Genomic DNA, 25,380 nt, shown 5'->3' on the forward strand with positions numbered 1-25,380 from the left:
ATTTGTGGTTCCGAAAGAATATAGGACGCAAGTCCCGGGTACCGTGGGAGTGGATCCTCCTCCTCCCAGCGTGCCCTGCGGCACGGGGGGCCGAACCCGGAAGTTCTGGGCCGAATTCCCGGTTGCCAACAAGTCCCATCCACAGTGGATGGAAACCGGCGACATGGCGGCGTCCGGTCCAGCGCTATGCCTCTTCGACGTGGACGGGACCCTGACGGCCCCGCGACAGGTAGGCGGCGCCCGGCGGGCTGGCGGCAGCGGGTGCAGACCCTCAGGGTGCTCGGAGACATGGGACGGGGCCGAAAAACCCTTGAAAGCGAAAAACGTGTATGGGGTTGGAAAACGCAGTTCTGGACTCTCACCGCATGCCCTGGATTTGAACCTCAGCTCAGCCCCCTTGCCAACTATGTGCCCTCCTCGGTCCTGTCACCTGTGAGCTGTACCTTGTAGCCTAATATAAAAAACATAGGTTTCCAGGTCAAACAGACCTAATAGAGTCTCAGTTGTACCCTCTTGACAGCTGTCTGACCTTGAGCAAGTCACTTAGCCTCTGAGTCTCAGCATCCACGGCTTTAAATGGGGACCTTCCCAGTTCCATATGGTGTTTGTGAGGGTCGAATGAAATCGCATAAATTCATAAAAGTATCTTGGGTACGGTAGGCTGTGTTCAGTAATAGTCAATAAATATTAGCCGCTGACACCACCCCCTATCTCAGCCCCCTTCTCCAGCAGGAGTGAGCAAGGAGACCTAGATTTTTTCACACTGCCTGCTGAGAGCCCTCTTGAACTGCAGGAAGCTTGCTTCCCACTTGTAGATTTTGCTGCTCCAGGCATGGACATAGGTTTCAGTTAAGATCAGCATTTGTGATGAAGCTCATGCTGACCTCCTTGCACGGACTGGTCACCGAACAACAGCCATTCAAACTTGAGACTGGGCCCAAGTGACCTCACTAACTTCCCTTTCTATCCCTACCTTCTTAATTTTGGCCGGAGGGTGGCAGTGGTGTGCTCCAGACGTCCACATTAAACGTGTGTGACTTCGGATAACATCATTTTGCCTTTCTGAGCCACAGGTTCAGTGTATCTAGTGATGAAACTCAACTGCAAGTTCTTCAGAGGCCCTTTCTGACTCAGATTCAGTGACCCAACACACACTTCTGGACTGTTAGAGAATCTCTTGGCCATCTAGAGCCAAAGTCAACAACTCATTGTTTGTAAAGAGACAGCAATAATGTATGTCTTTGCCAACCACATGGTCTGTAGTAACTACTCAACTTTAATGCAAAAGCAGTCGTAGACCTTACGTAGACACAGCATGGCTGTGTTCCAATAAAACTTTATTTTTTTAAAAAGATTTTGTTTATTTATTTGACAGAGACACAGCAAGAGAAGGAACACAAGCAGGGGGAGTGGGAGAGGGAGAAGCAGGCTTCCCGCTGAGCAGGGAGCCCGATGTGGGGCTCCATCCCAGGACCCTGGGATCATAACCTGAGCCAAAGGCAGATGCTTAACGACTGAGCCACCCAGGTGCCCCCCGATAACTTTTTTATTTATTACAAAAACAACCAGCTGCTCAATTTGGCCCATGGGCTGTGATAGTCTAGGGTTCACATTCCAAACCTATTTACATGATATCACTGGACCTTCTCAACCTTTCTCCCTCTTTCATCCCATGCAGGATAATTTCTGTTACCCATTTAAACATAAGGAAACCGAGACTCCATGAAACCATGACCTTGATTTCTCACAGCAAATCTGGTACAAGTCTCGGGTTGCTGGGTATTGTTATTTGCTAAGTTTGCCATTTTCTGCCACCGCTCTAAGATGGGGGCTGTTCTGGCTGCTGGTTATGCCATTCCAGAAGGTGCTTCTGCCTTCCAGAAAGAATCAGGGCAGATGAGCATGAAGTATGAAATAGCAAAGAAACCCACAATGTATTGCCATAACACATTTGAAACATGACAGTCTTTGCAGCAAACTAATAATTTTAACACTGAAAAAAAAGAAGTCTAACAAAAGAAAGTTGTTTCTGTGTGCCGGGTGTTCCAGGTAAAAAATAAAAATATTTTAGCAAGAGATCTATTCATTATAGAATAATACCTTCCCTCCCTCAGTACATGCATTCTCAAACACTGATAAGCATATTACAGTCCAGAAGCAGAAGAATGGGTTATCTTACAGCTGCTGAAACACAATATGACATAAACAGATAAAATCTAATTAGAATGGAGTCCAGAGCTTCGCAATATCACTATAAACCTGAGTGAATTGTTTTCCGGCTTTATGTCATAAAAAATTCAAACATACAGGGGCACCTGGCTGGCTCAGTCAAAGGAGCATATGACTCTTGATCTCAGGCCTGTAAGTTTGAGCTGCACATTAGGTGTAGATATTACTTTTAAATCTTAAAAAAATAAAATTAAGATTAAAAGGAAATTCAAACATACAGAATCACTGAGAAACTAGTATACAGAACAGCTGCATCCCCACCACTTAAATTCAACGTCGATTGACATTAACGCTCTTTTTTATTCTTCGCTGTACCACTTCCTAAGCTGCAGTCATCATGGTACTTCACCCCAAAATATTTGAGCCTGGATCTCTTGAGGACATCTGTGGTGACCATAGTGCCATCATCACCATCACCAATGAAAATTATCACCAGTTCCCTCCTATTATTTAATGCCCCAGTCTAGCAGTCAGCAAACGTTTTTCTGTAAAAGGCCAGATAGTAAAGAGTTGAGACTGTGCCGGCCAGGTGGTCTCTGTCACAGCTACTCGGCTGTGTCCTTGCGGCCACAGACACCACGCAGATGATATGGCTGTGTTGCAGTCATACTTCACAGAACCCGACAGCAGGTCAGTGCCGGCCCACACACCCTATTCTGCTGACTCTTCTTTACTCCCATCAGTTTTCCTCTGTTGTCCCCAAAAAAGTCTTTTATAGTTGGTTTTTTCAGAAGGTGAATTTTTAACATGCTTTGACCTCAATTTTAAGCTTTTGGGTCTTTCTCTGTGCTTTATTTTGTCTAGGATGATTTATAAAGAATTCCTTGTGATTAGCAACACAAAAATTATTTGGGAACATCCCAACAACTTTGTGATTATTTTGCTCCAAAGATCTCTCCTGCAGTGGGTAGTTTAGATGCTCTGTTGTGCTCACAAGCAGCTGGGTCTTATTTCCTGTCAAAAATCATTTGCTGCCACTTGGAAGTGAGAAGGTGCCTTCTAACGCACACACATTGCAGACACACCTGATGGCCACAGTACCACAGAGCTCATCAGTGTGCACAGGGGTTAAGATAAAATAAATTGCAGCTTTGGGTTCTGCTTGAAGATGGAAGTATTGCATTTTTAATATTTTGCAATCCAGGGAATCTTGCCCACTTCTTGCCATTCTGACGTCAGGAGTCTACCCCACTTCCTGCCATTCTGACATCATTCTGACACTTGGAGGGCTCCGGGACCCATTTTCACAGGCATTGATTCATAGAGGCCACTGGTGCACTTCTAGATTTTGTCTGCTAGGTCAAGATTCCATTGGAAGGCGTAGAAAAGATTGTATTCTGTTATAAGCCCTTCTGTACAATTTTATTAATCCTATGTGTATATTACTCTAAAACAGTTTCTTTAAGAAAAAGAGAAGAATTGAACTCTAGACGTTTTTGTATTTAAGTTTGTTTTTGTTTTTAATTTCTGCTAACTTCATTTCTAAAGATAGCCCATGTGTGGGCTGCCTGGCTGGCTCAGTCAGTGGAGCAGGCAACTCCTGATCTCCGGGTCATGAGTTCAAGCCCCATGTTGGGGGCAGAGTTTACTTAAAAAATAATAAATTAGGGGTGCCTGCGTGGCTCAGTCAGTTAAGCATCCTACTCTTGGTTTCAGCTCAGGTCATGATCTCAGGGTTGTGAGATCGAGCCCTGCATTAGGCTCTGTGGCTGGGCATGGAGCCTGCTTAAGATTCTCTCTCAAAAAAATTAATTAATGGGCGCCTGGGTGGCTCAGTTGGTTAAGCGACTGCCTTCGGCTCAGGTCATGATCCTGGAGTCCCCGGATCGAGTCCCGCATCGGGCTCCCTGCTCAGCGGGGAGTCTGCTTCTCCCTCTGACCCTCCCCCCTCTCATGTGCTCTCTCTCGCTCTCTCTCTCTCAAATAAATAAATAAAAAAAATCTTTTAAAAAAAAAAAAAATTAATTAATTAATTAATTAAAGATACCGCATGTGAATATACAATTCGGATTGGTAAAAGTAACAAAATAACTTCAAAAAATGAATTGTGTTTGTCTTAATATAGGAATATTTTTTCATGTTCATAATTTCTTTTGAAATAGTGCACAGTTTGGACTTTAACCAGCATAAAATTATACCATTGAGACCACTGTTGATAGGTAGGAGCTTTTCTTTTAGGAGAGACTAATAGTGATCTTACTTCTGTACTTTATTTATTTTTGGTTTTGTATAATTATAACAAACCAATTCTGAACATCCTCTTTAATCTTATCATGTTATTTTGCTTTAAAATCAGCAACTTATATTTGTAAGTGGAGTACAGTATAGCATTTGAAAGGAACGCTCTAGATCTATGTGTATCGGCCTGGAATGGTCACCGCAACTCACTGCTCAAAACACAAGTCACTGCACAAGACAGAATGAGTCCTTGTGTTTCAGGGCACCTGGGTTCAGATCGTTAAGCGTCTGCCTTCGGCTCAGGTCATGGTCCCAGGGTTCTGGGATCGAGCCCCACTCAGGCTCCCTGCTCAGTGGGAAGCCTGCTTCTCTCTCTCCTACTCCCCCTGCTTGTGTTCCCTTTCTCACTGTCTCACTCTCTGTCAAATAAAGAAATAAAAACTTTAAAAAAATAAAAATAAAAAAAAAAAACCAGAATCAGAGTACAACTTCTTTAAAAAAAAAAAAAATGAGTCCTTGTGTTTCAGAAATAAGACCTATTTGGGGCGCCTGGGTGGCTCAGTCGGTTAAGCGTCTGCCTTCGGCTCAGGTCATGATCCCGGGGTCCTGGGATCGAGCCCCGCATCGGGCTCCCTGCTCCGCGGGAAGCCTGCTTCTCCCTCTCCCACTCCCCCTGCTTGTGTTCCCTCTCTTGCTGTGTCTCTCTCTGTCAAATAAATAAAATCTTAAAAAAAAAAAAACCAGACCTATTTATTTGTGCGCGTACAGACAAGCATATGAACGCAGAGAGGAATAGCTGGAACAGAACACAGCAGTTGTCAATATATTGCTTGTGTCTTTTAAGCTAGGTAAAAATAAGTAAAATTTAACACATTTTTCTCTGGTAAAAAGTTGATGTCCCCAAATCACAACTAAAATATTTGGACTTACTACAGATCTAGAGCCTGAATTGGCATATATGAAAGTAAGGATTGTATCTCTCTTAGAGTTTTAGTCTCCTGGTTACTTTACGGCTCATGACTTTTTATTTTCCTTTTTGAAATGTAGAAAATTACCAAAGAAATGGATGGCTTTCTACAAAACTTGAGGCAGAAGATCAAAATTGGAGTAGTAGGCGGGTCGGACTTTGAGAAAGTGCAGGAGCAGCTGGGAAAGGATGGTAAGGAAACGCTACTTGTTCACGTCTGGTTAATGGCAGCTTCCTATGAGGACGTCAGGACCTGTGGCCATTACGTATCTTAGGCAGGCCTGAGCTCTCCTCCCCGTGTGGCAGGCTTCCTGCTGCCTTGTTTGGACAAACATTCTCTCTGCTTTCTCTTTCCTCTGTTCTTAATGCTATAAATAAATTTCTGGAGTTGGTGGTGGACCACTCGGGACTCATACATGGATGGGGTCGCCCAGATGTTGGAGTGTGTGTGGCACTGCCTGGAATGCTTCCTGTTGTCCCCGTCCACTCTCCTAGCTCAGCTCAGGCCCCATCTCCTGACCGTCCTTCTCACCCAGGTGTTGAGGTGCCCTCTGGGTCTGGGGGCCCCTCTCCGTTGCCCTCACACAGGGTCTCCCAGAGTTCCCTAATCATGAGTCACCCAGGCTCCTCCCCTGTCTATTAAACCAGGATCTCCAGTGCAGGACTCCAGGAAGCCAGGGGTTCTTACTGGCCCCTTCACTGGAGATGCTGAGGTCTCTGGGGCCTTTGAATCGTATTTTAGCAGCGCCCCCCCCCCCCCGCCCGGGAGATTATGATGCACAGCCCTGCTGGCAGAGCACTCTGCTCGCTGGAAACTACCTGGTATCCGTCCGTTTTTCTTGAACACTACGACTATGGATTCCTCATCTTGTAGCCCCAGGGCCTCCTGGGTGCCTGGCCTATAAGAACTAGAGGGTGGCGAGATGGATGAGTTGATCGTTCTTCTGGACACCGTTGACATTTTGGGCCGGCTCATTCTCTGTTGTGGGGGGCTCTCTTGTACACACTGTAGGATGTTCAGCAGCACCTCTGGGGCCTCCAGCCATGGGATGCCAGGAGTACCTCCATGCCCAGTGTGACAACCGAAACTGTCTCCAGATACTGCCGAGTATCCTCTGGGGGGCAGTATCACCCCCAGTAGATAACCAGTGTTTTAGCTGTAATATCTTACAGTCCAAATCAGCGTAAGCTGTATGTATTGGATTAGTTACTCTGAGCATAATCTATGCATTCTCTTTAAAGCTCTCTGTTCTGCTTACACTTAATTTTCCCCGTAGATGCTCTACTTAGAAACACCAGAAACAACATAATGGGGCACATTAAGCCCCGGAAATCCTGTTACCCGACCCTGATGGCCCTTTCTGCCTCTGGCCATATTTTTAACCACAGGCACAGAGAGGTTTTATGTCAGGGTAGGGCACTGTCTAGATTTCAGAGTGTGAGTCAAAACAACAGACTCAAAACATTCACAAGCTAGAAGAAAGTTGAAGACCCAGCTGTATCAGAATCACCTGGGGAGCCTGTGAAAATACAGATGTGAGGGCCCCCCCCAAAACACAGGGCACCTGGGAGTCTGCATTTTAACAAGCAACTAAAGTTTGAGAACCCAGTTAGACTTATGTGAGTGGTCTCCAAATCTGGCTGCATGTAAGAATCACCTAAAGACCTTTTTAAAAAAATTGGGTTTTTTTATTTTTTATTTTTATTTTTTTTATTTTTTAAAGATTTTATTTATTTATTTGGCAGAGAGAGAGACAGCGAGAGCAGGAACACAAGCAGGGGGAGTGGGAGAGGGAGAAGCAGGCTTCCCGCTGAGCAGGGAGCCCGATGTGGGACTCGATCCCAGGACTCTGGGATCATGACCTGAGCCGAAGGCAGCCGCTTAACGACTGAGCCACCCAGGCGCCCAAAATTGGGTTTTTTTAAATTCTGATTTTTAGCCTGGCCCTGCATGTTCTGATTCAGAAAGCCTGAGAGCAGAGCCTGGGAATCTGCACATTTTCATCACTGCCCTGGGGATGCGGGTCCACAGGGAGGCTTGGGGGCTGTCCTTGGCTCCCGTCTTCCTCTCCAGGTAGAGGGGGCTGAAGGCAGAGACGTGAGAGGGCCCACCAGCAAGTCTCCCATCTCCAGCCTGGCCACCGTCTTGTACATTTATAATTAGAGAGTCTTTTTTTTCTTTTTTTTATAGATTTTATTTATTTGACAGAGAGGGACACAGTGAGAGAGGGAACACAAGCAGGGGGAGTGGGAGAGGGAGAAGCAGGCTCCCCGCTGAGCAGGGAGCCCAATGCGGGGCTCGATCCCAGGACCCTGGGATCAGGACCTGGGCCGAAGGCAGACGCTTAACGACTGAGCCACCCAGGCGCCCCCCAAAGTCTTTTTTAGAAAAAGAATTTTTTTTTTTTTTAAGGAGCTTTTTTCCCCACCTGTTGAACTTGTTAAGACGAGATACCCTTTCACAGTCCTTATTGGAGTTCAGTTTTATTGACGATATGTGTTAATCGAGAAATAGAAACTCCAGCTTCAGTTCTTTTCTTTTATTTCGGTTGCAGTGGTTGAAAAATATGATTATGTGTTTCCTGAAAATGGCCTGGTTGCATACAAAGATGGGAAACTCTTGTGTAAACAGGTAGGTTCTTGAGTATCCAGACGACCATATACTGTTATTGAAATGGTTTCTAAAAAGATAATTTGACATTGGGTGCTTCTGGAGAGGTGTATCTGGAAGGTGAGGAGCAGGAGAAGTGAATCCCTACCCCACATTCTTTTCTACATCTTGAATGTTGAACCATGTGACTATCACATATTCCAAATTGTGAACTAAATTTTTATCATTGTTTTTTAAGGATACGTAATCTGATATTTCTATTATGCGAGCAGAGACTAGGATAGACTGCCTCTCTACAAGCATTTTTAAGAGGTACTGTGTAGCTCTTATTAGTAACAAGATCATTCCACTCAGGCATAAGAAAAAGTCTGAGGGGAACGAATACACTTTTTGTCGGTGTCTCTAGATATTTTAATTGAATAAAAGCAGCAGTAATAAACTGTTTGGGCCTTCCATGAAGCATTCGAAAGATAATGAGTACAAAAGTCTTGAGTCATGGAGCAGGAAATGCTTTAACTAAAGCCCTTTGTGGTTTGCCTTATGTTTGCAAGCAGGGAAAGAAGGAAAAGGTGGTGGGGCGTGTCACCCTGGCCGCCACATCAGCCCAGTGACCCCCGCCAGTAGTGGCTGAAGCCCTGGGTTTGCTGTAAAGTTATTTTGAAAATGCATCCCCCTAAATCAAGTAACCCCAGTATTTTCTTTATCTAGAGTATTCAAGGTCACCTGGGTGAGGCCCTAATCCAAGATTTAATCAACTACTGTCTGAGCTACATTGCAAAAATTAAACTCCCGAAGAAGAGGTAGGTTTGCTTTTAGCAAAGAGGCTGCGTGTGCTAGCATGGGGAGGAGTGGCATTGGCTGGGTTGGTGCTGATTCCAGTCCCGGGCTCTGTGCTTAGTTAGTAAGACATTGCTGGAAACCTTCTAGTGGAAGAATGAATCCATAAATGATGGCTTTGCCACATGATGGGAATCGGAAACTAGACGCTTGCCGAGGCTGTGGGTCCGAGGAAAGGCCTGTAAAACCGCAGTGTGAGAAGAGCATCAGCCCCAGACCCGGGAGTCACCCTGGAGGCCCAGGCCACACTCCACGCGCAGCCTTGCTCGCTCGGCCCACGGTGTGACATAAAATCTGCATTAATTGCTGTCATTTGAAAGTTAGATTTCACGTTGTAAAATACCATCACTTCTGGCTTCTGTGGTCTCTGAAGACCTGTCATTTCAAATTTGCACAAGATCCCCCCTGAATTCAGGCAGCAGAGCTGAGACCCACCTGGATCAGCATTTGCCCACACCTCTCGTCAGTCTCACTGTGTGCCCCACACACAGGTCACATAGGCGCAGGAAGGCTTCAGATGAGTCCAGATCCTCAGGGAGGAGTTGAACACTTGATAAACTTCCTTAATCCTAGTTTTTGAGAACAGAAGCCTTTCTAAAATGCATCAGCCTCCCTCCCTTGGGAATGAGAGTAATATCATGTCCTTGAGTTGGGGAGAAATCATCGAGCCTCTCTTTCTGACAGTTTAGCACCGCAGTCCTAGGGTCACCCCTGGGAAGGGTCACCAGGGTCCCTGTAGAAGGTATAGGGGACAGGGCTGGTCCATACCAGCTCCAGGACATCCCAGGTAGGGGACTCTTGAAAAAGCATCTTAGATGCACCTGTGTTGTATCATTTGCTTCTGTGCAAGTTGAGCACAGCCGGGGAGAGGATCCAGCGGTTGAGATTTTGCTGCTTTTACTTTACCTAACGAGTATTCATTGCTTCCCAGTTAACAAAAACTAGGACATTTGGTTTTCTCAGGACCCCTTAGAGGTAACCACAATGACTACGTCAGCCCCTCTGTGAGGCTCCAAGAGGCGCCCAGAGTCACACAGCCTCGCAGGAGGCCGCGCTGGCCTTGAAGCAGGCCCTCAGCTCAACACTGGGCCGGGGTCCCTGGGACTTACAGGTGGCTGGTGGCTCGAGATCAGGACTGTGTGTGGAAGACAGAAAGGGCCGAGGGAAGAGGTTTGAGAGGCTCATAGGCATCAGCGTTTAGAACTAGAAGATACTTCTGGGCACCTGGGTGGCTCAGTTGTTAAGCATCTGCCTTCGGCTCAGGTCATGATCCCAGGGTCCTGGGATCGAGCCCCGCATCGGGCTCCCTGCTCTGCGGGAAGCCTGCTTCTCCCTCTCCCACTCCCCCTGCTTGTGTTCCCTCTCTCGCTGTGTCTCTCTCTGTTAAATAAATAAAATCTTAAAAAAAAAAAAAAAAAAACTAGAAGATACTTCTGAGCGCACAGTCACAAAACACTTAAATTGCATTGTAAGGATAAATAGCTCACAGTTGTTTGAGCTTTTAAGAAACTATTTTGAGATTCAAACTGGAAACACGAGGGGATATGGGTTTTTTTTTTTAAACATCTTTATTCAAAATAAGTAGTGTTGAGCTGTTCTCATTTTCTGTGATCAGATCAACCATTTAGTAGCGGCTGGCTGCACAGTGTTTCCTCGGTAATGAGGGAGGAGGCTCGCCAAACAGCCCTCCGAGCCTTTCCCCGTAGCTTTGTGTGGTCAGATCAGTGGGTTCAAGAGGTCACTAGCAAAGGGGTCAGGCGCATGAATTTTCAGACTCCTCAGGGAACTTGAGAGATGGTAATCATTTCCATAGCTCTTTTTTTTTCTTTTATTTGACAGAGAGAGAGAGAGTGAGCACAAGTAGGCAGAGAGGCAGGCAGAGGGAGGAGAAGCAGACTCCCCAGCTGAGCAGGGAGCCCAACGCGGGGCTCGATCCCAGGACCCCAGGATCATGACCTGAGCTAAAGGCAGATGCCCAACCGACTGAGCCCCCCAGGCACCCATCATTGCTCTTTATTAATGATAAAATTCACTGTCCAACAGAAATAATGTGGGCCACGTGCAATTTTAAGTTTTCTGTAGCTGCATTAAAAAAAGAAAAAGGAACACCGAAATTAATTTTAATCGTGTTTTATTTAACTCATTATAGTCAAAATATAGTCATTTTAACACATAGTCAATGTAAAACATTTCGAATGAGGATGACATTCTTTTTTCATGCTACATCTTTGAAATCTAATCTCAGTTGAGATTAGCCGCATGTGGCCCATGGCTGCCGTGTGGCTGAGCCCAGCCCTGTGAAATGTTGATCACACCAGCCCCTGCCTTCTGGAAATTTGAGCCTGTTTACCCATTTGTAACGTCGCCCACATAAATAATGTCTCTCTGGGGCCCGTCCCCTTTCCTCTCCAGGGGTACTTTCATTGAGTTCCGAAATGGGATGTTGAACGTGTCCCCGATTGGGAGAAGCTGCAGCCAAGAAGAACGCATTGAGTTTCACGAACTCGATAAAGTGAGCCCCTTGAACACAGCCTGGGTCTATGGAGATAAGATAAGATGTGCAGCCTGGCGGCCGGCGGCTGAAGGGTTTTTTCTGAACTGCCATGCACTAGATAATCGGTATCTTCTTGTTCTTCTCAGAAAGAAAATATCAGACAGAAGTTCGTAGCAGAACTGCAGAAAGAGTTTGCGGGAAAAGGCGTCACGTTCTCCATAGGTACCGTGCATTCAGGCGGGTTTCCTTCGGGCTTTGGTAACCGCTTGCCAGGGGGTTTGCCGGGGGCCGGTGAGCTCTTGAAATGGGACGGTGCCCGGTGTGGAGGTGGGCAAGAGGGGTTCAGGGGCAAGCACTCCTGTGTGGTCAGCCCTCATGGAGACTCACCCCAGCTGCCGGGTTTGGTTCTAAAGTCTCACCCGGCAGGATTCCTCCCCACACCTCTCCTGCTGGTCCAAAATAGCGCTCGGCCCAATAGATTCTGGAATCTCATGCTGGGTGAGCAGCAGAGATCCTTAGCAGTCAGTTGGGTTGGTTTTACAAATCAAGAAACTGAGGCCCTGGAAGGAAAGGGGACTTGTCTGAGCCCACAGAGGTTGTATCTACAATGGCGGACCGGCGTGCAAACGGTTCCGGTGTCCGACAGACTTCTTCCTGCGGCACTGGCGTCTTGGCCTTGGTTTTTGGTAGAATATACTTGTCAGACATTTGAAGCGAACGCTGATGAGTGATTATGTAAAGCCCTCTTGTTTTACCACCTCCACTAAGTGTACAGTTGTAGGAAAACCGGAATCGCAAAGGGATTATGTCTGATAGACAAACGGGTAGATGTTCAAGTGTTCTTGAACAGCAAGGTGAACATCTCTCTGACAAAGCTTTCAGAGGGTTTCATCGCTCCTGAAAGCTGCCTGCAAGTCACCTTCCACGTGCTTTTCCTTTTCCCTGCAAGATGAACTGCATGCAGCCTGCCTCGTACCCTGAGAGCCAGAGCATGTTAAAGCTCGGGCCGGCCCAGATGAATGAAGCTGTTATCAGCTTTTCCACCAGCATGCTTCATTTAGACCCATGCGCTTGGCGCAGCACTTGAATACAAATGCATTCCTTGTTCTGAGCTGGTGGTCTGTCTCGCTTTTCGATTTTAGGTGAAATAATGCTGGAAAAAGCAATGTCATATTAATTTCTAGAACTGGTCCCTAAAGTAGCATAAGTAGCGAACAAGGGTGTTAAAAATCAAAGACCTTGGCCCTCCACTTGCTGACGAGTAGGCCACACGTTCTTTTCAGCAAAGTGCTCTTCGCCTCCTTTCCACCTTTAGCTTTTGTGTCTTCCCCCCTCTCGGCAGGAGGCCAGATCAGCATTGATGTCTTTCCTGATGGCTGGGACAAGAGGTATTGCCTGAGACATGTGGAAAATGACGGCTATAAGACCATCTATTTCTTCGGGGACAAAACCATGCCAGTAAGTACGGGAGCATTTTTTTGGAGTTGGACTGTTCGGTTTGGGCTGGAAAAGGGGACATGGACACATGGGCCTTTTCCCCTCCCCCACGCGGTACGCACTGGCCCAGCTCACACTGAGTGGGGGCTTCTGCAATTCAGCCTCCCTCCCTTTGCACTCCCACACCGGACGCCTCGGTGGAGGCAGAAATGGAGCTCTTTGGAGGCTCACTTCGCGGCCTTCCAGAACATCTGCCCCAGTGCTTCTGTCCGATCCTTTGTGCACTTCCAAGCTCTTGGCCAGTTTTATGTCATTTTTCCACTGTGTTTTTCCCCCAGGGGCATTCATTATGAGTTGGGCACGAGGCATCCTAAATGGTAGGAAGACAGGAAATCTCACGAGTCTAAAATTCAAGAGACTGTGCCAGGGACTGTTTAGCAGTGGACATCACACACAGACGGTTTGGGGAGCTGTTCCTGTCGGAAGTCCCAGGTCCCAGACTGATTCTAAATCAGGGCTGAGAGCAGAGCTGTGTCAGGCCAGCACCATTAGGAGGACTACAGAGAGGGATTTCCCCAGAGCCACTGTGGCAGCAGGATGGGGCTCTCCTTGGGAGAGGTGGGCCCCGAGAGGAGGTTCGGCACCAGCCACTCACTGCCCAGCCCTGGGCCTGTCTCCGGGCTCCTCCTTTAAATTCCTATTGCCCTTTGGGCCTCTCTGCTTCCCTTTACACACTGCCCAGTAACGGGATACCTTGCCATCAGAGGTCCTGGTTTGGGCTTTGTGGCCATCCTGCACCCAGCAGGTGTGTCCTGGATGCTGCACATTCAGAGTTTTCTTATCCCTCTGGTCTCTGGTCCACTGCAGAGTACTTGCCGCTCTGCTGAGGTTTCTGGGGTGGACCTACCTGCCTTTCAGCGAGGTCTCTGCATATGGTCTTCTAGCATGAAAGGGACTTCTGATCAGTAAAGGCTCGTGTCCATCTCTCTAAATGATGAAACCAGGACTTGGGCGCCTGGGTGGCTCAGTCAGTAAAGCATCTGACTCTTGATTTCAGCTCAGGGCATGATCTCAGGGTCCTGGGGTCAAGCCCCACAATGGGCTCCCTGCTCAGCGGACCGTCTGCTTGTCTCCCTCTTCCTTTGCCCTTCCCCATGCTTGCGTTCTTTCTCTCTCAAATAAATTAATAAATCTTAAAAAAAAAAAAAAAAACAGGACTCAGAAAGGGTAAGTGACTTATTCAGGGTCACACAGCTCACGCCAGAGCTGGTGGCACCAGAACAGACTACTTTGTCTTTAAGTACATAGGCTTTCCAGTCCAACAAACCGTCCCTCCATCGTGGTGGGGAACATTCTCTTCTAGTTCCCAGACCACATGGTGCTGCTTTTCAAGAGGTGTAGCCTTTAGCCTCGTTCTTAATGACGGAGAGAAGTGGTTTACAACCGCGTCCATTTGTTGAAATTCTTCGGCTGCAGAAATACTTTGAATGCAAGCTTTGAAACAAGCCTCTGTCAGATTTGGATGTCTCTTGAGAAAGCAAGCTCACGCACTCACACGTGGGATCCCAGGGGTGTCCAGGTGCCTCTGCAGCCCTTCCAGCCCCGTGCCAGCCCTGGGCTGGGAAGGAAGCTGTTGAGACAGGCGAAGCCAGGTTCTTAGTGATGACACTCTTGCTGTGTGCACATAGCCGTCAGAAGCCTCAGCTGGGACTTTGCAGAATGGAATGCGGTTCTTGAGATAAGCAGAGAATGCCTGCTTTGGGGAATTCTCCATCTGGGAATTAGAGCGTTTTCTGTGCTATTTAGCTGCTACAGGACCACACACTGATTCTGTTTGTTTGGTTTTTAGTTCTACCTACTTTTTTTTTTAAAAGTGGATACTAGTTACGGAGGTGTTTTTCCCGATTCTTAATGAACATAGTTCATCGTAGAGCATTGGAGAAAGTTCGAGGGAGAAAGTTTGTCACGTGTGGTGACACCTCCCAGCCTTTTCTTTGTGGGCATATGCGACCCCCGAAGTGGACCCTGCATGCTCATTATTTGATTTTCTGCTTTGTTCTCAGTACGAATTTTATTTCCCCATGTTAGTGAATATTCTTCGAAAACAAGGTTTTCAGGGGCTGTATGACCCGTTTCCCCAGCAGAGGCCCTGGGACTGTCGTTGTTGACACCGTGGTGACAGTTCTCTGCCCTCTCTGACGCTGTCAGTCAGTGGTTTCCTGGAAATGGGAAGTGACAGTCCAGCCGTCTAAACCTTTAAACAGGCACAGAGCCTCCCAAACACTAGCTTTAAACTTCTCGTATTCAGTGATAGATTTTGAAAGCTGTTTTCTTTCTTTGCACCAAGGCAAATGTTCTTGCTGGTTTCCAGGGAAACAGCACTTGAGCTGAGAACTGTCAGTAAAAAGCCATTTCCCAGGCGTGCCTGGGTGGCTCACTTGGTTAAGGGTCTGGCTCTTGATCTCAACTCAGGTCTTGATCTCAGGGTCATGAGTTCGAGCCCCATGTTGTGCTCCGTGTTGGGCGTGGAGCCTACTTAATTAAAAAAAAAAAAAAAGCCATTTCCCTGCCAAGCACCACAGGCTTAGAGACCTGCCTGGCAGCCTCCTCAGCCCTAGCAGCCACGTCCATCTGGCGGGATCAGATGTTACACAGAGCCCCTCCCCCCTTCCGTGCTTGGAACACCCCCAGAGAGCAGGGTGAAGAAACTAGATGTTGGCCCTTGCTTTTCTAAATGCTTGTCAGTCCTGGAAAGCCCTACCCCCGCATTCCTGCCCATCAGCCACATCAACCAGGGTCTGTTAAAACCCAGCTCCGAGTGCAGCCTCGAGGTTCTGGGCCCAGCCTGGAGTGCCTTGGTTTGCTGCAGGGAAAGGGATGGCCAGGGCACAGAGAGGCACCCCACCCTGCTTTGCATGGCTTCGGGCAGCGGGGAGACTTAGGCAACTGACTCCACCCCCCCCCCCCCCCCCGCCTTTCCGTATTCCCAGGCTAGACAGCTTCCGCTGGTTTAATGCTTCCTGGCTTTAAGGCAGTTGGAACATGAAAACATTCTAACACGTCATGAACATCGACAGCTGATTGACTTTTTGACTCAGCAGATCCTTTTAGGTGATTGAGCTCTCTGGGGGGCACCCTGCCCTGCTGCGGGAGGGGACTGACCAAGTACACGGCGGCCCCGCAACACGGCGGAATGCCCCATGGCTGTACAAACCGCTGATGCAGACCGATCTCTGGGGTGTTTTATCAGGCGAGCCAAGTAAGGTGCAGAACAATAGAAGTAACATGCACTACTTTTGTCTAAAGAAGGGGAAGTAGTGTCTCTTCATGTTGCTTGTAAGTGCATAAAGGGAATATGAAGGGACACCCAAGAAAGCAGATGACAGACCTCCGGAGGGCCAGGGACAAGGATGGGAGAGACACTTAGCACTCTGTCCCTTTTTTAAATTTTGAACTCTGTGAATGTGCTATCTATTGAAAAATAAAGCTTTAAAATATCAAATTAGGAAAACTAAATTCTTTAGCTTCTAAAGCACTTCAGTCTCAGATCCTGAGCTGGGCACTTAGACGTTCTGTCCTCTGGTCCTTGGGCAGCCTGGTGGGGAGCATGGGACGGGCAGCAACAGGCTCCGTGTGGGGCGGGGCGCAGTACAGGGTCAGAGACGGGGTGGCATCCAAAAGCCTCTCGTCATTCTCCCACATCGCCTCCAAACTGCTATTTAATCGTGCAACACTTGGTTTTCCACAAATGTTAAAAAGGAAGATCTGTCTTTATTTTTTATTTTTATTTTTTTTAAGTTTTTATTTATTTATTTATTTGACAGAGATAGCGAGAGCAGGAACACAACTAGGGGGAGTGGGAGAGGGCCTCTCCCACCGAGCAGGGAGCCCAATGCGGGGCTCGATCCCAGGACGTCCTGGGATCATGACCTGAGCCTAAGGCAGACGCTTAACGACTGAACCACCCAGGTGTCCCAGGGAAGATCTGTCTTTAAAATAAGCTTCAAAGAGGTCCCCATCAGCCTGGTGGGAAGAGGCAGCTTTGAAACCCAGAAGACCCAAATCTGGCCCCTGCTGCCCACACAGTGACCACACACGTCTCTGTATCCGTGAGCCGCAGTGCCTGTCACCCCCGTGGGCACGCAGTTCCTCTGAAGCAGTGGGAGGAAAGGGAGGTTCTGGAGGGAGGGTGGCCCGGGAAAGGCAGCAGGACTTGCCTCTCCCAGCAGGGGAACCAGCCGGCTACCAAGTCTGCAGCTTTTAATAAAGTTTAAGAAAAGCTCATCCAGTATGAGACATTGGAGGCTACAGGGTGGGCGATGCGTGTAAACCGACGAGCCTTGAGTTCCTGCTCAGGCTTTGGACGGAGTTGGCCTTTGGCCATGACCTGGGTGTCCTCGCCATGCCTGGCATCTCCTGCGCTCACTCTCAGGATGCCTGAGGGCCGATGAGGGCACAGAATGTGTCCTGTGCGCAGACCTGCCCTACTACTCATGTGTTTCAGTGCGAAATCTGAGACCCAGGTCTTAGGGGACTAGTGGCAGGGTTAGGTTAGCACGGAGAGGGGAGTCCCTTGCTCCCAGAGAGGCCCCCAGGAAAATCGCTGCTCCCCGAGATCTGACTGAAGGAGGTTGGACCGGGTTAGATATTCTTCACGCAGCTGAGGGGGTGCAGCCGGCTCCCTCGTGGGAGGACGGGAAGCAGGACACCGGACAGGGGCACCATGGGTGCAGGTGTTTGTTGGGGTCCCTGCTGACCCGCCTTCCTTCTGTGGTCTTGTCGCGCCTGAGATCGGGGGAGGACTGGCTGGATAAGCCCTGAAGAAGGAGCAGACCCTGCTCTAGCTCTTCTGTTCAGGGGGACCCCAGCTTCAGGCCCCTAGAGTGTGGCCAGCCCTCGGGGACTCCCCTGGTGCGGTCACTGATGTCTATAAATCAGCATTTCCTGGATGCATGTCTGTGCCCAGGCCCCTCACACAGCGCTCAGCCCCATTTTTGTGAATGAGGGGATGTGCCGGAGCCAGGAGCAGACCCAGAGGGTCACCCCGGGGGCATTAGCAGGACAGCAAGCCAGCTTGCTTTCCACCACACCCCAAGCTGGTTAGTCATCAGATTGTAAGCCGCTGGATCCCATCCTGGAAGTACATTGGAATCACCTAATTGTTTTTAAAACATCATGACCATGGGGCCAGGCTTTTTTTTTCTTTTAAGCGTAACAGTTGACTTCTTTCTAGGAAAAACCAGTACAGTTATCTAAGGGCATACGTTTTTATCAAATCTATCTGAAAGTTGTGACAGTTTTCATCCCCAGCTAATGATCACACGTTGAGAAACAGCTACATACCAGTCATGCAGCGCGCACTCAGATCCGTTTGGCTTCCCACACAGCGGCCCGCGGGCTGGGGACACTGGCCCTGGAAGTGCTGGTAAAGCTCCCGCAGTGACTGTCACCTCAGCCCAGCGAGCATGGCTGCCCCAGGGCTTTGAGGCCAGAGCCCTTTTCCCTTTGGCCTTTGTACCCTGATACCTAGAAATTTGATCAATCCCGTTACATTGCCGAGAGATGAATGTCCACGTGCGGCAGGAGTGGACTCCCAGCCGGAGGGGGTCTGCCTGAACCCCAGATGGGTGGTCATAGCAGAGACCCTCTCGAGGTCTGGCGGCCTGCCCAGCAGGGCCCACCGGCCGGGGAACTTGATCTGTGTTCCCTTCCTCAGCTCCACCGTCAGGATCCTCAGGCTTCACCAGAAGCCCCCCATCAGCTCAGCAACAGCGTGTGCGGAAACACAGCCTGGTGGCAGGGAGACTGGACCCCACGCAGAACTGCCCTCTGGTTTTCTGTTGCACCCTCAGACTTGGGCCTTGTAGGGATTTAAATATTAATGGTCTGTTTGCACTGAGCTGCAGACCTCTCCTCTGGGCCCTCAGGTAACACGATCTGGCATCCGTCGATCCGTCGCTTTGGCTTTGTTCCCTTTGTCTTAATCTAGTGTGACCCGTGGTCCCTGTGCAAATCCAGTGTTTGGAATTTTCAGTTCTCTGAAGCCTAATTCTAGGGGAGGGCGCTCACACTAGCTCACTTTGTGCTTCTGCTTCTCCCGACCTCCCTCTGAGTCTGCGTGCGAGCCCTGTACAGCCCCAGGGAGCCACAGGGGAGGCCAGGTCCCCTGGCAGGAGAGGAAGTTAAAGTCTGAGGTTGGTGGTGGTGGTGGTTCCGAGACGCTCTTGCCGACTTTGCTGAGCCCAGACAGAGCCCAGAGAGCCGGCCCCGCATGGACCAGGTCTCCCGGGAGGGACAGGCTGGGTGGCTGCTTCAGACTCGTTCGCTGGGGAAGGGCGTCTGCCCTCCTACCCTGGCTGGCCGTGCAGCCTCCTAACTGCGGTGCTTCTGCTCGTCGTCCTCATCCCCCACTTTTCCATCCTCCAGAAGGTGAATCTGATCGTGTCCCCAGGTGGCAGCTTTCCTGGTGGCTTCACAGAAGATCCCAAGTCCTTACCTCCCTGGCCTGGCGGGCTGCTGAGCTGCCTTCCCAGACACGGCTTGTCCCCTCACTTCCTCTGCTCACAGGTGCCTCCCTTGCCACCCCGGGTTCTCTTCCCCTGTTCTCTGCCCTGCGGAGTTGTTCACCTCCGTCTTCTGCCCTCTCCCCGCCCCCAGCTCAAGCTGTGAAGGTGGCCCCTACCTTGGTTTGGTTTGCCCAGCAGGTAGTAGGTGCTCCCCGGGCTGGTTGGGTTCATGTGTGAATACAGACTCCTCCCTCCCTCCTGAGTGAGTGAGTGGGAGTGAATGTGTCCCTGGTAGATGCTGGGTTTTTCTGGATAATGCACGAATCTTTTTTCTATGTTAGGTTCTCTGCAGTGGTTTTTACCCCCCGTGCTATTCGCAAGAGGAATCCGACTTTAATTCTAAGAATTGCATGAACTGGTTTCACGTTTACTTGCTTAGGTAGCACATGGTGGGCGTGACGCTCAGCGCTGACCCAGAGCCCCTTGACAGCACAGAAATCTGTGAGGCCAGGGCCGGACCCCAGCAGCTCCCCCAGTCAGTGCTGGGAAGGGACCTTCCCTAACGTGGCTCCAAGTTCGTGGCCCCCTAACCTGACTCCTACACCTGGCGCACTTTGGGCCCCAGGAGCGGCCCCTCCTAAAGTTTGGGGAGAGGTTATTCTCACAAAAATGAGAGCAGTAGGAATTACCGTGTCCATCAGTCCTTTATTTTTTTATTTTTTTTTTTTAAGATTTTATTTTATTTATTTGACAGAGACCAGCGAGAGAGGGAACACAAGCAGGGGGAGGGGGAGAGGAAGAAGCAGGCTCCCCACAGAGCAGGGAGCCCGACGCGGGGCTCGATCCCAGGACCCTGGGACCATGACCTGAGCCGAAGGCAGACACTTAACGACTGAGCCACCCAGGCGCCCCTCCATCAGTCCTTTAAAGGGACGTCAGATTTTTCCTTTAGAATCTTTACGATAAAAATCCATTTTTGTCTCTGCAGTCATTTTCATCGTATTAGAAACTAATTGATTTTTCCAAGGAAAACCTAGGGAATTGCATGAGAAGCAAAGCAGGGGCTTTGCTGCAGCTCGGGTGTGGGCACGGCAGGAAGCCTGCTCCACTCACCCGAGACCAGGGGCGGGGTGGGGGTGCCACACGGACCGGAGGACCCACAACCACGGAACCCCCGTGATGTGCTGGGGCCCGGCAGAAGCAGTCTTGCCCTCCACTCTTGGAAGTGGCCCAGGGGAAGTGCCGTGTGCACACGCCTGGAGCCCCATGAGCTGAGGGGCGGGTGCTCACCTGGTGACCCCCACAGGGCTGCGGGCGGGGTGCGGCGTTACCGCTCCTTCGCGGTACAGGCCGGGTCCACAGCTGGGCCGCCCGGCTCACACGCCAAACACACGGACTATTTAAATGTAAACGAATCAAAATCAAACAAACTCTGTTCCTCTGTGGCCCTGGCCACATGCCACCAAGTGCTCAGTAGTCACCGGTGGCTGCTGTCAGCTCGGAGGCCGGCCTGTCAGCATCACCGCAAGGTCCAACGGCAGCGCCGCGGTGGGCTGTCAGCCCTGCCCTACTGCCTGTGACAACAGCTTGGGCACGGTTAAAACACGGTGGCACAGAGTGCCATCACCTGCCGCACTTGCTGTATAGAAAAATAAGCCACAGACAGATCCTCACAAGAGCGTCGTGATTTCTTTCATAGGCATAATTACACGTTCCAAGCAAATTGCAGTTCGAGGGAAGGTGATAAAGCCTTTCTCGGTAATGCCTGTGCTCGGGCTGCTACTCTCCCGGGGGCTCAGGTGACCGAAGCCGGCCTCCCTGCCGGTAAAATCGCCAGTTCCTCAGCTCCCCGGCCGCCTGCGCCCGGGAGAAGCGAGGCGCCCACATCTCCTTCGTGTCTTTGCAGGGCGGGAATGACCACGAGATCTTCACCGACCCGAGGACCGTGGGCTACACGGTGACGGCCCCCGAGGACACCCGCAGGATCTGTGAGGAGCTGTTCTCCTAACGGCCCCTTTCCCAAAGGAGGGCAGGGCATCCCGCTGACAGGCTGCAAGGGCCACTGGTGGCCACACTCAGGATCCCTCCCTCCCTCACACGCCAGGCTCCCCACACTGTCCTGTGGCCCTGACCACGACGTGGCCTCCACCCCCAGTGCCAGAAGCAGCCAGACTTGTCAAGAATGGCCTGAAGGAATACCTCCACCCTGATTTCATCCCCCACCCCCAAGTCTCAGACCCTCCGTACGTGCAATCACGGTACACACGGTTTTGAGGGGAACCTTCCCCATCATTCTAGAATGATACAGAACGAATGTGCCTAGACCCTCACTCCTCATGGGTCTTGTGAAAAATGTAACCGGTATCAATGTTTGGACCCCCTGTGTCAGTACCGACGGGGGCATCTGGTGATGAGAAAGGACAAGATGTTTACAGCCATCCCTCCCCAGGACAGAAGTTCAACAGCGCCTCCGGAGGGAAGCTCCTGCCTGCGTGTCAGCCTGGGGGGACTCTGAAAGCGAGGGCCCTGTGGCCGCCGGGCAGTACTGAGCTCAGCGGCGCGTGGGACGCAGACGGGTGGCCGCCAAGTGACCACTGACCCCAACGAGTTTGCACCTTAGCTGGCCTGCAGCACGGCAGGCGAGCTCCGAATTCACTACACTTAGGAGAGCCCACTGCGCCTCCGCCTGTCAGGACGGGAGCAAGTGGGCCCCATCTGCCCTGCCCCCGGATGCTGGCACAGGCTGGCTCCCCGAGGGCCTCACTCCCCTCCACTTTCTCAGGGATCACATGAGAGCCTGGATCGTTAACAGAAGAGGAGTGGCACGGCTGCTCTGCAGCTCTTTTCGTGAAGCTGCAGGTCTGCCCCGGCCTCACCCAGACCTGGACCTAAGGGGTGGGAGCCGTCCGGTGGCTGGGCCTGCGACCCCCACTCGTGCTTCGAGTTCTGCGAGGTCCTTGTGCCACTGGAAGGCAGCTCCAGGGTCCCGTGGGGGAGCGCTATCCAAGGAAACGGTTCACAAGTCACTTTTCAGAATCTGGACTCGTCAGGACCCACAAATCCTCAGTCCACTCCAGTCCACAGCACGGCCTCTGCTCGGGGCTGGCCGACCTGAACGGCGGTCTGCACCCCCGCCGCCCCACCCCCACCCCACCAGGTGCTTTCATCTCAGTGTTCGCTGGGTCCTTCCAAGCCTCCCAGGCGCCCCCAGGCTGGTCTTAGCTTGGGGTCTGGTTGGGGGCAGTCTGCATGACCACACCCAGGGCTGACGTTGCTCCATGGTTCCCAGGACACAGCCACCCAGGGGTACCTTTCCTTGTTGGATTTTGCAAATGATACTGTAATGACCTTTCACAATGAAATGCAGCAAATTAAAGTTGATTTTATTGTTTCCCATTTCTCATTTTGAGGCCTTTCTCCTTCTTTGACGGTTACATGAATAGTGAAGTGAATGACCAGCCATGCTGTCTTCTCAGATTCTGGAAGATCTGCAGATCTGAAGGCCACTGCTTCAGACACTGGTGTTCCCGGGGTTTCTGCAGCGCCAGGGTTTTGTGCTTCCCGGCTGGCACAGATCCTCGCCTTCCTGCCCACTGGGTAAGGATCCACAAGTTTCCTTGTTACAGCAAAGCAAGTCTTAACTCAAATTTGCCCTAACCTTTAGAACTGGAGACAGCCCTGCCTGGGCTGCCCTGGGCAGGTGCCCCGAGGTTGTGGGGCTGGGCCCCACCCCTCCCTGGGTTCCCACCGTGGCTGCCAGCCAGACACTGGGCAGCAGACCCCCTGGGCCCCTTTCACCACCCCCGGGGCCTCCCTCTGTGCTGCCAGGACCTCCTCCCGCCTGCCCCGCCTTCCACAGGCACCTACGCCTACCACAGGCATCTTCTGTCTCCGGGTCTTCCAGAATCCCTGGGGCTCCCCCAGCCAGGTGTGGCAGCCTCACCCACGCTGGCTCTGCTGCTGACCAGCGGCGTGACTCAGGACGGGTTCATCGCAGCCTGCTTGCTCCTCTGTTGGGTGGGGTACGGCCCCTACCACACAGGAGACCTAAACGAGCTACCTCCAGCCAGGCTACTACTAACTTCACGAACCCCCAGGAAGCCTGTGAGACAGGCCCTGCCAGCCCTGCTGTCCCGGCGAGGCTCAGTCAGCCCCCAGCTTTCTGGAGCCGGCAGCAGGACGCCAGCACGGGAAGCCTCAACACCGCAGCTAAGTGTTGAGCAAGGGGGAAGCAGAGGTTTGCCCTGGAGTCAGCGGCCCCGTGGAGGGCACAGCGGGGGCTCCTGAGGGAGAAGCCCCCAGGAAGGCCCTCCTGTGCTTCAGTGAGGCGCCTGCACTCCAACCCGAGGGAGGAGACGGGACAGGATCTACGGGACACTTGGCAAGGTCTCTCAGCCAGTGGGCAGGGGGAGCACCCCGATCGGGAAGATTTGGCAGATTTGTCGAGGTGGAAGTGGCCTTGAATCACTTCCTCTCCAAGGGCTGCTTCCTCTTCCCCCACTGCTCCTTGACCTTGGCCCCATCAGGCCACTTGGGCTCCGTCCCATGGCCACCCCACCCTTCTCTCAGAGCTGGATTCCTGCACCACCTGCAGGTTCTCCCACCTGCACAGTACTCGCTGAGTGCAGCACTTGGACAGATCTCCTTGTTTGGGACAAAACGCCTACTTTGGCTTCTCCCTAAACAGGTCCCTCGGCCTGGTTGTAATTGTTCCGAATACACTTTGAAAATCAGTACTGCAGTAAAAATACTCATCTCTGCACCATCAAAAATGATCTACCCTCCCTCGGGAGACCCTGGCTGGGCAAGACCTTCCCAACCTGACCCGTAAATCCGACCCAGAGCATCCCTGCCTGTCAGCCCAGCCTCCCCGCTGCACCCCTGGACACCCAGTCCCTGGGCCTTCACACCTCCCACCACCAAACTTCCCTCGGTCGGGCCTGCCCCTGCTCTCGCCGCTCACGCTCACACAGTAAAAGTTCAAGTGCATCCATGCGGCAAGTGGCATTTTGTTGTCCCGAAGCCTGACTCTACTGCTAAGCTGCCCAACGCTGGAGAAGGATGATTAAGGAAAAAGGGATGATCCCATTCTCTTATTCACCACCCCAAAAAACCAGCCTGTGAAGCAGAATGACACGGAGCATGACTGTGTCCGCCCCGTTCGGGGGAGACGCCCTTACCTGCTGGCTCACAGGCGAGGCACCGGCCTCCACCTTCAAAAACAACCCAGAGCCTTGCACAGAACACACTTTATTGAGAGAGAGGCGGTTGGTGGGAGGAAAGATGTGGATGCAATCCCAGATGCTATTCCCAGCTCTGTCACCAACATCAAACGTCCTCCCGAAAGGAACTCTGGAAGCGTGGCCTGTAGCTGACAAAGGCCTCCAAGGACCCAGCAGGAGGCAGGGGGCGCAGGAACCCTTCGCGCGGCCCCACGGGCCAGGAAAAAACAGACCAAATGCTCACTTCACTGCACTGTCTGCCGGCACGCACGCGCGCGCACGCACACACACACACAACACACTTGCGTATTTTAAAAAGTCACTAGTCGTCAGCAAAATAGTTCTACCTTCCAACCCCTTTCAAAGGAAGCCCTCCCCAGACTGAAAGACAAACAGGTCCACAGACTGAGACACCTGATGAGGGCCTTCCTGCTCCCGGCATCCCCCCAGCCCGGCACCCGAAGGCCGCCCTCCCTCCTCTGCAACACCCGTCTGCCCCAAAGCTTTCAAGGGTTCACTTCCCTGCACTGACACATGGTTTCCTGACTACACATAAGCCCCATATTTCAAAACATTATTACCCAGCTATTTCTAATTTTAAATCACAACGAAAGCCAAACCAAACCACCGCAAAGAAACTCCTAAGGATGTGTTTACGGCAAATATCTACAAATGTTTGAAATGTCGGCAGCGAAGTGCGCACAGGGCTGGCTCTGGCTGAGAGCCTTCGTTATTAAAAAAGGAAAGAAAAAAATCCTAAGCATTTCTTAACACCGGTTTGCAAGAAAACCCCATCACCAAAGGTGCATTTCTCCTTTAACTTTTGATTTGACCAGGCCTGCCCAGAAGCAAGCTACCAACTCTCTTCTGGAGGCATCTGGACAAAGGTCTGATTTTAA

General features: G+C 50.9%; 1 protein-coding gene across 1 annotated transcript; it reads left to right on the forward strand.

Moving 5' to 3' along the window:
• The first annotated feature begins 97 nt into the window (after positions 1-97).
• Positions 98-25,380, forward strand: PMM2 (phosphomannomutase 2). Its single transcript, XM_032392226.1, has 8 exons — positions 98-229; positions 5,455-5,566; positions 7,930-8,006; positions 8,694-8,785; positions 11,235-11,334; positions 11,463-11,538; positions 12,659-12,774; positions 21,166-25,380. The coding sequence occupies exons 1-8, from the start codon at positions 149-151 to the stop codon at positions 21,265-21,267; spliced, it is 756 nt and encodes a 251-aa protein (XP_032248117.1). The 5' UTR covers positions 98-148; the 3' UTR covers positions 21,268-25,380.

Source organism: Phoca vitulina, unplaced genomic scaffold (genome assembly GCF_004348235.1).
Source record: "Phoca vitulina isolate PV1807 unplaced genomic scaffold, GSC_HSeal_1.0 scaffold66, whole genome shotgun sequence".
Taxonomy (NCBI): Eukaryota; Metazoa; Chordata; class Mammalia; order Carnivora; family Phocidae; genus Phoca; species Phoca vitulina.

What these genes read in the sequence shown, in the direction of transcription:
- PMM2 (XM_032392226.1), top strand. Translation starts at nt 149, where the DNA reads ATGGAAACCGGCGACATGGCGGCGTCCGGTCCAGCGCTATGCCTCTTC. An exon ending in CCCTGACGGCCCCGCGACAG is followed by an intron (nt 230 to 5,454) that starts GTAGGCGGCGCC and finishes TTTGAAATGTAG; the next exon opens with AAAATTACCAAAGAAATGGA. An exon ending in ATTAAACTCCCGAAGAAGAG is followed by an intron (nt 8,786 to 11,234) that starts GTAGGTTTGCTT and finishes TTTCCTCTCCAG; the next exon opens with GGGTACTTTCATTGAGTTCC.